The following is a 15175-nucleotide window of genomic DNA, read 5'->3' on the forward strand; positions in this document are numbered from 1 at the left end:
TCACTATATCTTCTTGTCACTTCCTCCAAGCAGCATCACATGGGTCTCATCTGGATGGGCCCACAGCCAGCTAGTCAACAGCACAATCACATTACCCCTTTGATTCATGCTTCAACAAAATTCCCAGCCAGCACTAACTGTGCCAAAATTCATCCTGCAGTGTCATGCAGCCAGGAGCATCAGACTTCATCAAATCATGAACGCTGGAAACTTGAATGACCACAAAGCTTGCATTTATTAGTATGATCCAAGATATAGTTATAGGCCAAACCAATGAAATTTAGACTATACATCTTGATTCGGGTTCATGCCTCACATAATATTTCTTCTTGCCCTATAACCACTTATCCAATACAATGGCAATGGCAGGACACAAGACCTTGCAAGTGGTCCCCTGCCTTATGCGTCCACCTTTCCAAGATATGGGCGCATTTTTTTACCCTCTCAGCCACTCTAATCAGCACTTTTATTAGAAGTCTCAGTAGAGGAACCAAGCAGTGGCTTGGAGAATGAACTAATGAAAAGGTTTACAGCAGGGGCCATTTCTGAAAAACCTCTCCAAGACAAAAAATTATTACAAAATCTAACCAACTTTGGGTCAATGTGTCCCAGTTGCGAGTTGTCCATGTTCTATTTTGTTGTATGATATTGTATTGTTTGCATTATCATCACCAGATGTAGTCTGAACATTATTCTTTGAAGTCATGAGTGAAACATCTGATGTTCCAATAATCTTGGGGAACAGCAGGCATAAAATATAAATGATGTTAAAATGCCAAAACTCACTCCTCAATTATTTTGACAAATGTCGTAAATACGGAAAATAAGAAGCCCTTTAGGAAAATAAATATTGCCCGTTATTTTTCTCTTTATTTGTGCATTTACTATAATAAGATGTTGTTGAAATATAAATACAAATATATTCACTCTCTTGGAGCCTGGTTTGGTTTAAATTAAATCCTAAAAAATTCATTGTTTCCTGGAATAAGGAATGTCCTGGGACATTTTCTCGAGTGGGCAAATAAATACTGTATTGCAATTCAAAAAGAAAGTAGATAATGTAATTTACAGTACACGTTGGAAACACGTAGAAAAATGAAAAGAGATTTTCAGCAGTTGCAGTTTAATTAACATCAACAGTACAGCAAAAATGTCAAATATAGCATAATCTTAAGAAAATAACCTTTACCATTTGATCAGTGAGAACAATAACAAAGTGATGACTGCGGGGAAAAGATGTTAATTAAAAAAAATGTGTGCACAGCTCAGTTGAGAAGCAAAGTATCCCCTGTGAATGACACAATAGAGAGAAGTTATCTAACATCAAAGCCCAATAACAGTCACCATAATTTAATTGACAGTTTACTGTTCTACTTAATCCCTCAGCCCTTTTTCATTAAGATCCTGACTCAACAGAAGACAGCCATTTCTGGTATTGCCTATGAACTAATAAAATTTGTTCTCAGCGATTTTACAACTTCCTGTGTTTAGGAACAAAGTGCCCTGAAAAATAAATGCTTCATTAGTTGTTCATATTTCTCTTAACTGTGCTGCCACATATTGTACTTAGTTAGCAAAACGAAAATAATTCAATCCAGTAACGTTTACTGCATAAGAACAACAAAAACAACGTTAGCAGTGCAGTAGGTAGTGTTTCCATTCTTCTTCAAGGAAGAACAATCAAGGCTGTTGGACCCAAAATAGAACCTGACCCTAACAGTAAGGCTAGGGAAAATAAATCTACCAGGTCCTCCACAATGAGGGTATATGAAATCCCACCTTACTTGCTGGGTGCCTTGCCAACAATAAGGGGAATAAGTACAAGGGTTAAAAAAAAGAAGAAAAAAAAAAACCAAGGGTGATGGCATGGTAGATGTCTACCACCTAACGAGAAGAAGAGGTGAATGAGGCTTTTTTTAAACAACTAGCAAAATCATCCAAAACACAGCACTTGGTGATGAGGTGGGAATTCAACTATTGAGACATCTCTCAGGGAAATAACACAGCAGGGCACAGATTATCCAACAAGTTCTTGAAATGCACTGGAGACAACTTTTGATTACATAGATGGAGAAAGTGACTAGAGGAATGCTAGTCTAGATTTGATTCTGAGAAACAGGGAGGAACTAGTTGAGAGTTTGATGGTGGAAGACTGCTCGGGTGAAAGAGCTGATGAAAAGATAAGAGTTCATGATTCTAAGGAAACGTAGGAGGGAAAACAGCAGAATAAAGACAATGGACTTCAAGAAGGCAGACTTTAGCAAACTCAGAGAACTGGTAGGTAAGATCCCATGGGAAGCAAGTCTAAGCCCTGGTCTACACTAGGACTTTAGATCGAATTTAGCAGCGTTAAATCGATTTAAACCTGCACCCGTCCACACAATGAAGCCCTTTATTTCGACTTAAAGGGCTCTTAAAATCGATTTCCTTACTCCACCCCTGACAAGTGGATTAGCGCTTAAATCGACGTTGCCGGCTCGAATTTGGGGTACTGTGGACACAATTCGATGGTATTGGCCTCCGGGAGCTATCCCAGAGTGCTCCATTCTGACCGCTCTGGACAGCGCTCTCAACTCAGATGCACTGGCCAGGTAGACAGGAAAAGAACCGCGAACTTTTGAATCTCATTTCCTGTTTGGCCAGCGTGGCAAGCTGCAGGTGACCATGCAGAGCTCATCAGCAGAGGTGACCATGATGGAGTCCCAGAATCGCAAAAGAGCTCCAGCATGGACTGAACGGGAGGTACGGGATCTGATCGCTGTTTGGGGAGAGGAATCTGTGCTATCAGAACTCCGTTCCAGTTTTCGAAATGCCAAAACCTTTCTGAAAATCTCCCAGGGCATGAAGGACAGAGGCCATAACAGGGACCCGAAGCAGTGCCGCGTGAAACTGAAGGAGCTGAGGCAAGCCTACCAGAAAACCAGAGAGGCGAACGGCCGCTCTGGGTCAGAGCCCCAAACATGCCGCTTCTATGATGAGCTGCATGCCATTTTAGGGGGTTCAGCCACCACTACCCCAGCCGTGTTGTTTGACTCCTTCAATGGAGATGGAGGCAATACAGAAGTAGGTTTTGGGGACGAAGAAGATGATGAGGAGGAGGTTGTAGATAGCTCACAGCAAGCAAGCGGAGAAACCGGTTTTCCCGACAGCCAGGAACTGTTTCTCACCCTAGACCTGGAGCCAGTACCCCCTGAACCCACCCAAGGCTGCCTCCTGGACTCAGCAGGCGGAGAAGGGACCTCTGGTGAGTGTACCTTTTAAAATGCTATACATGGTTTAAAAGCAAGCATGTGAAAGGATTACTTTGCCCTGGCATTTGCGGTTCTGCCTTTGCAAAAGGTTTCTGGGGAGGGCAGCCTTATTTCGTCCTTCATGGTAGGACACTTTACCACTCCAGGCCAGCAACACGTACTGGGGAATCACTGTAGAACAAAGCATTGCAGTGTATGTTTGCTGGCATTCAACCAAAATCCGTTCACGCGGTGGGAGGAGGCAAAATGCGACCTTGTAACGAAAGCACATGTGCTATGTATGTAATGTTAACTTTCAAGGTTTACCCTGAAAGAGTGTAGCCACTGTTTTATAAAATGTGTCTTTTTAAATACCGCTGTCCCTTTTTTTTTCTCCACCAGCTGCATGTGTTTCAATGATCACAGGATCTTCTCCTTCCCAGAGGCTAGTGAAGCTTAGAAAGAAAAAAAAACGCACTCGCGATGAAATGTTCTCCGAGCTCATGCTGTCCTCCCACACTGACAGAGCACAGACGAATGCGTGGAGGCAAATAATGTCAGAGTGCAGGAAAGCACAAAATGACCGGGAGGAGAGGTGGAGGGCTGAAGAGAGTAAGTGGCGGGCTGAAGAGAGTAAGTGGCGGGCTGAAGACAGGGCTGAAGCTCAAAGGTGGCGGCAGCGTGATGAGAGGAGGCAGGATTCAATGCTGAGGCTGCTGCAGGACCAAACCAGTATGCTCCAGTGTATGGTTGAGCTGCAGCAAAGGCAGCTGGAGCACAGACTGCCACTGCAGCCCCTCTGTAACCAACCGCCCTCCTCCCCAAGTTCCATAGCCTCCACACCCAGACGCCCAAGAACACGGTGGGGAGGCCTCCGGCCAACCAGCCACTCCCCCACAGAGGATTGCCCAAAAAAAAGAAGGCTGTCATTCAATAAATTTTAAAGTTGTAAACTTTTAAAGTGCTGTGCTTAAAGTGCTGTGTGGCATTTTCCTTCCCTCCTCCACCACCCCTCCTGGGATACCTTGGTAGTCATCCCCCTATTTGTGTGATGAATGAATAACGAATGCATGACTGTGAAGCAGCAATGACTTTATTGGCTCTGCAAGCAATGATTAAAGGGAGGAGGGGAGGGTGGTTAGCTTACAGGGAAGTAGAGTGAACCAAGGGGCGGGGGGGTTCATCAAGGAGAAACAAACAGAACTTTTACACCGTAGCCTGGCCAGTCATGAAACTGTTTTTCAAAGCTTCTCTGATGCGTACCGCGCCCTCCTGTGCTCTTCTAACCGCCCTGGTGTCTGGCTGCGCGTAACCAGCAGCCAGGCGATTTGCCTCAACCTCCCACCCCGCCATAAACGTCTCCCCCTTACTCTCACAGATATTGTGGAGCACACAGCAAGCAGTAATAACAGTGGGAATATTGGTTTCGCTGAGGTCTAAGCGAGTCAATAAACTGCGCCAGCGCGCCTTTAAACGTCCAAATGCACATTCTACCACCATTCTGCACTTGCTCAGCCTGTAGTTGAACAGCTCCTGACCACTGTCCAGGCTGCCTGTGTACGGCTTCATGAGCCATGGCATTAAGGGGTAGGCTGGGTCCCCAAGGATACATATAGGCATTTCAACATCCCCAACAGTTATTTTCTGGTCTGGGAATAAAGTCCCTTCCTGCAGCTTTTGAAACAGACCAGAGTTCCTGAAGATGCGAGCATCATGCACCTTTCCCGGCCATCCCACGTTGATGTTGGTGAAACGTCCCTTGTGATCCACCAGAGCTTGCAGCACTATTGAAAAGTACCCCTTGCGGTTTATGTACTCGGCGGCTTGGTGCTCCGGTGCCAAGATAGGGATATGGGTTCCATCTATAGCCCCACCACAGTTAGGGAATCCCATTGCAGCAAAGCCATCCACTATGACCTGCACATTTCCCAGGGTCACTACCCTTGATATCAGCAGATCTTTGATTGCGTGGGCTACTTGCATCACAGCAGCCCCCACAGTAGATTTGCCCACTCCAAATTGATTCCCAACTGACCGGTAGCTGTCTGGCGTTGCAAGCTTCCACAGGGCTATCGCCACTCGCTTCTCAACTGTGAGGGCTGCTCTCATCTTGGTATTCATGCGCTTCAGGACAGGGGAAAGCAAGTCACAAAGTTCCATGAAAGTGCCCTTACGCATGCGAAAGTTTCGTAGCCACTGGGAATCGTCCCAGACCTGCAACACTATGCGGTCCCACCAGTCTGTGCTTGTTTCCCGAGCCCAGAATCGGCGTTCCACAGCATGAACCTGCCCCATTAGCACCATGATGCATGCATTGTCAGGGCCCATGCTTTCAGAGAAATCTGTGTCCATGTCCTGATCACTCACGGGACCGCGCTGACGTCGCCTCCTCGCCCGGTATCGCGTTGCCATGTTCTGGTGCTGCATATACTGCTGAATAATGCGTGTGGTGGTTAATGTGCTCCTAATTGCCAAAGTGAGCTGAGCGGGCTCCATGCTTGCCGTGGTATGGCGTCCGCACAGAAAAAAGGCGCGGAACGATTGTCTGCCGTTGCTCTGACGGAGGGAGGGGCGACTGACGACACGGCTTACAGGGTTGGCTTCAGGGAGCTAAAATCAACAAAGGGGGTGCCTGTACATCAAGGAGTATTTCAGGCAGGACTGCACGGAGGGTTCCAATAAGAAATGGTGCACCTAAGTTATCGTTGTTATTGGAACAAGGAGGTTAGCCTGGCCTCTGATTGATACATGGCTAGATTTACCTCGCTGCACCTTCTCTGTGACTGACTGCAGTGTGACCTAGAGGAATGAGTCCCCTAGACAGGGGAGGAGGCAAATGAGTACAAAACAAATCTGGTCTATTTCTTGTTTTGACCCACTCCATCTATCTTTTACATCTTTGGCTGGCAGCAGACGGTGCAGAAGGACTGCATGCCATCCACATCTCATGGCTGCTTGGCAGAAGATGGTACAGTACGCCTGCTAGCCATCCCCATCTCTTGCCTGCCTGGCAGAAGATGGTGCAATACGACTGCTAGCAATCCTCATCTCTTGCCTGCCTGGCAGAAGATGGTACAGTACGACTGCTAGCAGTCCGTATCGCCTGCCTGCTCACCATAAGACGGTTCAATAGGACTGACTGCAGGACTAAAGAGAATGACCTGGTCAAGTCACTCCAAATTTAGTCCCTGCGCCCATGTCTGCCCAGGCGCTCCCAGCCGACGCGGCCAGGAGCACCTCGGACACGATGAGGACGACTACCAATCGTATTGCACCGTCTGCTGCCAGAAGGCAAGGGGTTGCTGCTACTGTGCAGCAAAGCCGTACCGCGTCTGCCAGCACCCAGGAGACATAGGGTGACGGTTACCTGAGCGGGCTCCATGCTTGCTGTGGTATGGCGTCTGCACAGGTAACTCAGGAAAAAAGGCGCGAAATGATTGTCTGCCCTTGCTTTCACGGGGGGAGGGAGGGAACGGGAGGCTGACGATATGTACCCAGAACCACCCGCGACAATGTTTTAGCCCCATCAGGCATTGGGATCTCAACCCAGAATTCCAATGGGCAGCGGAGACTGCGGGAACTGTGGGATAGCTACCCACAGTGCAACGCTCCGGAAGTCGACGCTTGCCTCGGTACTGTGGAAGCGCTCCGCCGAGTTAATGCACTTAATGCACTTAGAGCATTTACTGTGGGGACACACACACTCGAATTTATAAAACCGATTTCTAAAAAACCGACTTCTATAAATTCGACCTTATTCCGTAGTGTAGACATACCCCAAGGGAAGAAAGAGTTCAAGAAAGTTGGCAGTTTTTTTAAAGAGACATTGTTACAGGCACAAAAGCAAACTACAAAAATGCATAGGAAAGATAGGAACTATGGTAAGAGACCACCCTGGCTTAACCAGGAGATCTTTAACATCCTGAAACTCAAAAAAGAGAAAAGGAGTACTTGTGGCACCTTAGAGACTAACCAATTTATTTGAGCATGAGCTTTCGTGAGCTACAGCTCACTTCATCGGATGCATACCGTGGAAACTGTAGCAGACATTATATACACACAGAGACCATGAAACAATACCCCCTCCCACCCCACTGTCCTGCTGGTAATAGCTTATCTAAAGTGATCATCAGGTGGGCCATTTCCAGCACAAATCCAGGTTTTCTCACCCTCCACCCCCCCCCCCCACAAATTCACTCTCCTGCTGGTGCTAGCCCATCCAAAGTGACAACTCTTTACATAATCAAGTCGGGCTATTTCCTGCACAAATCCAGGTTTTCTCACATCCCCCCCACCCCCATACACACACAAACTCACTCTCCTGCTGGTAATAGCTCATCCAAACTGACCACTCTCCAAGGTTAAATCCAAGTTAAACCAGAACATCTGGGGGGCGGGGGGTAGGAAAAAACAAGAGGAAACAGGCTACCTTGCATAATGACTTAGCCACTCCCAGTCTCTATTTAAGCCTAAATTAATAGTATCCAATTTGCAAATGAATTCCAATTCAGCAGTTTCTCACTGGAGTCTGGATTTGAAGTTTTTTTGTTTTAAGATAGCGACCTTCATGTCTGTGATTGCGTGACCAGAGAGATTGAAGTGTTCTCCGACTGGTTTATGAATGTGATAATTCTTGACATCTGATTTGTGTCCATTTATTCTTTTACGTAGAGACTGTCCAGTTTGACCAATGTACATGGCAGAGGGGCATTGCTGGCACATGATGGCATATATCACATTGGTGGATGTGCAGGTGAACGAGCCTCTGATAGTGTGGCTGATGTTATTAGGCCCTGTGATGGTGTCCCCTGAATAGATATGTGGGCACAATTGGCAACGGGCTTTGTTGCAAGGATAAGTTCCTGGGTTAGTGGTTCTGTATGTGGGTATGGCCCCACAGTATGCCAACATTTTTATGGCTGATTTAGAACAACGCTTCCTCAGCTCTCATCCCCTAAAGCCCCTACTCTACTTGCGCTATATTGATGACATCTTCATCATCTGGACCCATGGAAAAGAAGCCCTTGAGGAATTCCACCATGATTTCAACAATTTCCATCCCACCACCAACCTCAGCCTGGTCCAGTCCACACAAGAGATCCACTTCCTGGACACTACAGTGCTAATAAACAATGGCCACATAAACACCACCCTATACCGGAAACCTACTGACCGCTATTCCTACCTGCTTGCCTCCAGCTTTCACCCTGACCACACCACACGATCCATCGTCTACAGCCAAGCTCTGCGATACAACCGCATTTGCTCCAACCCCTCAGACAGAGACAAACACCTACAAGATCTCTGTCAAGCTTTCTTACAACTACAATACCCACCTGCAGAAGTAAAGAAACAGATTGATAGAGCCAGAAGAGTTCCCAGAAGTTACCTACTACAGGACAGGCCTAACAAAGAAAATAACAGAACGCCACTAGCGGTCACCTTCAGCCCCCAACTAAAACCCCTCCAACACATTATTAAGGATCTACAACCTATCCTAAAGGATGACCCAACACGCTCACAAGTCTTGGGAGACAGGCCAGTCCTTGCCTACAGACAGCCCCGCAACCTGAAGCAAATACTCACCAACAACCACATACCACACAACAGAACCACTAACCCAGGAACTTATCCTTGCAACAAATCCCGTTGCCAATTGTGCCCACATATCTATTCAGGGGACACCATCACAGGGCCTAATAACATCAGCCACACTATCAGAGGCTCGTTCACCTGCACATCCACCAATGTGATATATGCCATCATGTGCCAGCAATGCCCCTCTGCCATGTACATTGGTCAAACTGGACAGTCTCTACGTAAAAGAATAAATGGACACAAATCAGATGTCAAGAATTATCACATTCATAAACCAGTCGGAGAACACTTCAATCTCTCTGGTCACGCAATCACAGACATGAAGGTCGCTATCTTAAAACAAAAAAACTTCAAATCCAGACTCCAGCGAGAAACTGCTGAATTGGAATTCATTTGCAAATTGGATACTATTAATTTAGGCTTAAATAGAGACTGGGAGTGGCTAAGTCATTATGCAAGGTAGCCTGTTTCCTCTTGTTTTTTCCTACCCCCCGCCCCCCAGATGTTCTGGTTTAACTTGGATTTAACCTTGGAGAGTGGTCAGTTTGGATGAGCTATTACCAGCAGGAGAGTGAGTTTGTGTGTGTATGGGGGTGGGGGGGATGTGAGAAAACCTGGATTTGTGCAGGAAATAGCCCGACTTGATTATGTAAAGAGTTGTCACTTTGGATGGGCTAGCACCAGCAGGAGAGTGAATTTGTGTGTGGGGGGGGGTGGAGGGTGAGAAAACCTGGATTTGTGCTGGAAATGGCCCACCTGATGATCACTTTAGATAAGCTATTACCAGCAGGACAGTGGGGTGGGAGGAGGTATTGTTTCATATTCTCTGTGTATATATAAAGTCTGCTGCAGTTTCCACGGTATGCATCCGATGAAGTGAGCTGTAGCTCACGAAAGCTCATGCTCAAATAAATTGGTTGGTCTCTAAGGTGCCACAAGTACTCCTTTTCTTTTTGCGAATACAGACTAACACGGCTGTTACTCTGAAACCTGACAAAAAAGAGAGTCATACAAAGAGTCAAGTTACAAAGTTTGAATAGAAAAAACACAAGTATGTAGGGACAAAAGTAGAAAGGTCAAGACAAAAAAACAAGATTAAATTAGCTAGGGACATAAAAGGTAACAAGTAAATATTTTACAAAAACCTGAAAAGCAAGAGGAAGATCAAGGACAGGGTAGGCCCATTACTCAATGTAAAGGGAAAGATAACAGAAAATATAGCAATGGCCAAAGTGTTATTGCCTGTTTTGTTTTAGTTTTCACCAAAAAAGTTAGCAGTGATTGGACAACTAATAAAGTGATCATCAGTATAAATGGGTAGGATCTGGCACTAATATAGGAAAAGAACAAGTTAAGAAATACTTAGACAAGTCAGCAGGGCCTGATGAAATACATCCTAGAATACTTAAGGAACTGAGACATTTGCTGTTATCCTTGAGAACTCAAGGAGGATGGGAGAGATTTCAGAGGACTGGAAAAGGGCAAATATAGTAGCTATTTATAAAAAGGTGAATAAGGACAACTCAGGGAATTATAGGCAAGTCAGCTTAACTTCAGTACCTGGAAAGATAATGGAACAAATAATCAAACAATCAATTTGGAAGCATCTAGAAGAAAATAAGGTACGTAACAATCAACATGGATTTGTCAAGACCATATCATGTTAAACCAACCAAACAGCCTTCTTTGACAGGGTAACAAGCCTTAAGGAAAGGGGGGAAGCTGTAGATGTGATAGATATGAACTTTAGGAAGGCTTTTGATACTATCTCACGTGACCCTCTCATAAAAAAAAACCTAGAGAAATATAGCCTGCTATAAGGTGGATGCAGAACTGGTTGGAAAAGCGTAATCAGAGGGTAGTTATCAACGGTTCACAATCAAGCTGGAAGGCCATATGAAGTGAGGTCCTGCCGGGATCTGTCCTAGTTCAATTCTGTTCAATATCTTCATCAATGATTTAGATAAAGAGCATAAAGAGTACACTTATAATGTCTGTGGATAATACCAAGCTGAGAGGGGTTGCAAACACTTTGGGAAACAGGATTAGAATTCAAAATGATCTTGGCAAACAGGAGAAATGGTCTGAAATATACAGAATGAAATTCAATAGCAACAAATGCAAAGTACTACACTTAGAAAGGAACAATCAATTGCATAAATACAAAATGGGAAATAACTGCCTGTGAAGGACTACTGCAGAAAAGGATCTGAGGGTCATAGTGGACCTCAAACGAAGTAATGAGTCAACAATGTAATACTGTTCCAAAAAAAGGGCACGTCATTCTGGGATGTATTAGCAGGAGTGCAGTAAGCAAGACATGAGTAGTAATTCTTCTGCTCTACTCAGCATGGATAAGGCCTCAACTAGAGTATTGTGTCCAGTTCTAGGCACCACACTTTGAGAAGAATGTGGACAAATTGGAGAAAGTCCAGAGGAGAGCAACAAAAATGATTAAAGGTCTGGAAAACATGACCAAAAAGGAAAGATTGAAAAAAAATGGGTTTGTTTAGTCTGGAGAAGAGAAAACTGAGAGGGGACATGATAACAGTCTTCAAGAATGTAAACGTTGTTACAAGGAGGAGGGTGATAAATTGTCCTCCTTAACTACTGAGGACAGGACAAGTAGTAATGGGCTTAAATTGTAACAAAGGAAATTTAGCTTAGCCATTAGGAAAAGCATCCAAACTGTAAGATAGTTAAGCACTGGAAAAAAATTACCTAGGGAGGTTGTGGAATCTCCATCACTAAATCAGAAAATTAGGGTTGGAAAAGACCTCAGGAGGTCATCTAATCTAACCCCCTGCTCAAAGCAGGACCAACCCCAACTAAATCATCCCAGCCAGGGCTTTGTCAAGTCGGGTCTTAAAAACCTCTAAGGATGGAGATTCCACCACCTCCCTAGGTAACCCATTCCAGTGCTTCACCACCCTCCTAGTGAAATAGTGTTTCCTAATATCCAACCTAGACCTCCTGCACTGCAACTTGAGACCATTGCTCCTTGTTCTGTCATCTGCCACCACTGAGAACAGCCTAGCTCCATCCTCTTTGGACCCCCCTTCAGGTAGCTGAAGGCTGCTATCAAATCCCCCCTCACTCTTCTCTTCTGCAGACTAAATAACCCCAGTTCCCTCAACCTCTTCTTGGAAGTCACATGCCCCAGCCCCCTAACCATTTTCATTGCCCTCTGCTGGACTCTCCAATTTGTCCACATCCTTTCTGTTGTGGGGGGCCCAAAACTGGATGCAATACTCCAGATCTGACCTCACCAGTGCCAAATAGAGGGGACTAATCACTTCCCTCCATCTGCTGGCAATGCTCTTACTAATGCAGCCCAATATGCCGTTAGCCTTCTTGGCAACAAGGGCACACTGTTGACTCGTATCCAGCTTCTCATCCACTGTAATCCCCAGGTCCTTTTCTGCAGAACTTCTGCTTAGCCAGTCGGTCCCCAGCCTATACCTGTGCATGGGATTCTTCCTTCCCAAGTGCAGGACTCTGCACTTGTCCTTGTTGAACCTCGTCAGATTTCTTTTGGCCCAATCCTCCAATTTGTCTAGGTCACTCTGGACCCTATCCCTACCCTCCAGCATATCTACCTCTCTCCCCAGCTTAGTGTCATCCACAAACTTGCTGAGGGTGCAATCCATCCCATCATCCAGATCATTAATGAAGATGTTGAACAAAACTGGCCCCAGAACCAACCTTTGTGGCACTCCGCTTGATACCGGCTGCCAACTAGACATCAAGCCGTTGATCACTACTCATTGAGCCTGACCATCTAGCCAGCTTTCTATCCACCTTATAGTCCATTCATCCAATCCATACTACTTTAACTTGCTGGCAAGAATACTGTGGGAGACCATACCAAAAGCTTTGCTAAAGTCAAGGTGTATCACATCCACCACTTTCCCCATATTCACAGAACCAGTTATCTCATCATAGAAGACTATCAGGTTGGTCAGGCATGACTTGCCCTTGGTGAATCCATGTTGATTGTTCCTGATCACCTTCCTCTCCTCCAAATGTTTCAAAATGGATTCTTTAAAGACCTGCTGCATGATTTTTCCAGGGACTGAGGTGAGGCTGACCAGTCTGTAGTTTCCCAGATTCTCCTTCTTCCCTTTTTAAAAGATGGGCACTATATTTGCCTTTTTCCAATTGTCCAGACCTCCCCCCATCGCCATGAGTTTTCAAAAATAGTGACCAACAGCTCTTCAATCACATCCACCAACTCCCTCAGCACCCTTGGATGCATTAGATTCGGACCCATGGACTTGTGCATGTCCAGCTTTTCTAAATAGTCCTTAACCTGTTCTTTCACCACTGAGGGCTGCTCCCTCCTCCCCATGCTGTGCTGCCCAGTGCAGCAGTCTGGGAGCTGACCTTGTCTGTAAAGATCGAGACAAAAAAAAGCATTGAGTACTTTATGTAATACATAGTCCTGTCCCAGTGCAGGGGACTCAACCAGACAACCTATCAAGGTCCCTTCCAGTTGTACATTTCTACAATTTCTATTATTTTCCAGTTTTATGCTTAAACTGGAATGATGGAGCAGAGAATCAGGCCCAGTATTTCTTTATAGTTATGGGCACTGTCACGACCTTGGGTTTCCTATGCCCTGGGCTCAGATAACTGCTGCCACCACCAAGCTTTGCACTTGGAAATGTTACCTCCTTTCACCCTTTGCTCGGCTCCCTTATTCCAAGGGCTCTGCCCCAGGAGCAATGAGAAATATCAGTGCTCTTAAAAGGCCACTGCAGGAAAGCCCACTCCCCACAGCTTCTCTCCTGATTTGGTTAATGAACTCTTACGTGAATACTTAAAAGGAATGAACTCATTTAGAGTCCTCTCCACTGCCTTCTGCCAGGTCCCCCAACAGCCCCCCACCCCCTCCACAAGCCAGCCTCACCTGTCCTTCGCGACAGTCCTCACCCAACTGCTGAAATTTGAATGAATATTCCAGGGTGGCTCCTGGCAACCGAAAGGGCCTTTAGAGTGTCCTCAGATGTTACATCACTAAATCACGTCCAAACATAGGCTTTATACCACTGACAGCCCCATCTGTAAAATAACATTTCCTGACCCCATTTCCAAACATTCACCACAGACACAAGCATAGTCGTCATGCCATTTCTCAGCATACTAACCCTGTTTTCTTGGGACCCAGCGTGATATGACAACGTATAATGCAGTATCCCCTCTGGATTCCCAGCTAAGACTTCATAACAACCAAAGAAGAGATACTCTCCCCACCAATGCACTTTCCAATGCAGCTAAGAATGGTTCCTGAGACCTACTAGTGCTGTGTGAATACTTCCATGGGATGAAATACCCCACTGGTTGAATCCTAGCCCTACTGAAGTGGGGCCAGGATTTCACCCCCTCTATAAAGAGACAAATGGCATGTCTTAAAACACTTTATTCCAGCCTTAGCATAGATCACAGATAGGCTTTAAGTGGTCACAGAGCCTTTGGCTTTGCACTGGAGTGAATTTCAAGCATGGCTATAATCAACAATGCTGTTTGTTTACGTACCTCACTGTTATGTCTCAGTGCCTTGAGTCAAGAGGCTTCCCAGTAACTTGGCACAGAAGACTCCTGATGTCTAGGAGAGAGAGAAGGACACCTCAGTGGCCCGGGGGGGCGCAGAATGGAGAAATGGTGTGATGCATTATGAACTGTTTAGGGGCTAGGCATTTAGCTTTTATGAATTCCAGAATGATACAGGACTCAAAGATTTTGATCTGGGCTATATAGCAGGTCCTCAGGACTTTGTTTTAATGAAGCCATCATTGTGGCCCCTGTCCTTGCAAGCCTTCCTCGTTGTACAACTTCCACCAACTTCAGCTAGGGTTCAGTACACGAAGGGCTCCTGGAAGCAGGTTCTAAAAATGGATGCAAGGAATCACATTCACAGGCCAGAAAGCAGATGCCTCTGGGAATGGTTCTGCTCAGTTACCAATGTGCCTGAAGGGGGATTATGCAAGAAATAAACTGTCACTTTAAAAATATGTAAACTGATAAAACAGGCCTGGCTTTGATGCTCTCGCTGCAAGATCCATTTCAGCTGAATCAGGAACATTCAGGCAGCGCTGTTCTTTCATTGCAGGGTCTGCAGAAATACTTTTGCCTATTATTCTAGGGAGCACAAAATTAGTGAAGCTCACATTTTGCATCTACAGAGCACAAAGTAACATCTCTGAAACTACTCAGAGATTTCCCAGTGGGATAGATGGTTCCTTTAATAGCATGTAGGATATATGTGCAAGTTATGTTTGCCACTAGGATTGTTTTATGTGGAGATCCAGGTTGGGAACTACTCAGGATATGATATCCATCAAGTA

The 15175-nt window shown here is 45.5% G+C and overlaps 1 protein-coding gene across 1 annotated transcript; it reads left to right on the forward strand.

Annotated features, from left to right (window-relative positions):
* The first annotated feature begins 2650 nt into the window (after window positions 1–2650).
* LOC142072852 (uncharacterized) lies at window positions 2651–4174 on the forward strand. The gene is made up of 2 exons (XM_075131160.1): window positions 2651–3244; window positions 3633–4174. The coding sequence occupies exons 1-2, from the start codon at window positions 2665–2667 to the stop codon at window positions 4172–4174; spliced, it is 1122 nt and encodes a 373-aa protein (XP_074987261.1). The 5' UTR covers window positions 2651–2664.
* Window positions 4175–15175: the final 11001 nt, after the last annotated feature.

The sequence above is a fragment of the Caretta caretta genome, chromosome 7, assembly GCF_965140235.1.
Source record: "Caretta caretta isolate rCarCar2 chromosome 7, rCarCar1.hap1, whole genome shotgun sequence".
NCBI classification, from domain to species: Eukaryota; Metazoa; Chordata; order Testudines; family Cheloniidae; genus Caretta; species Caretta caretta.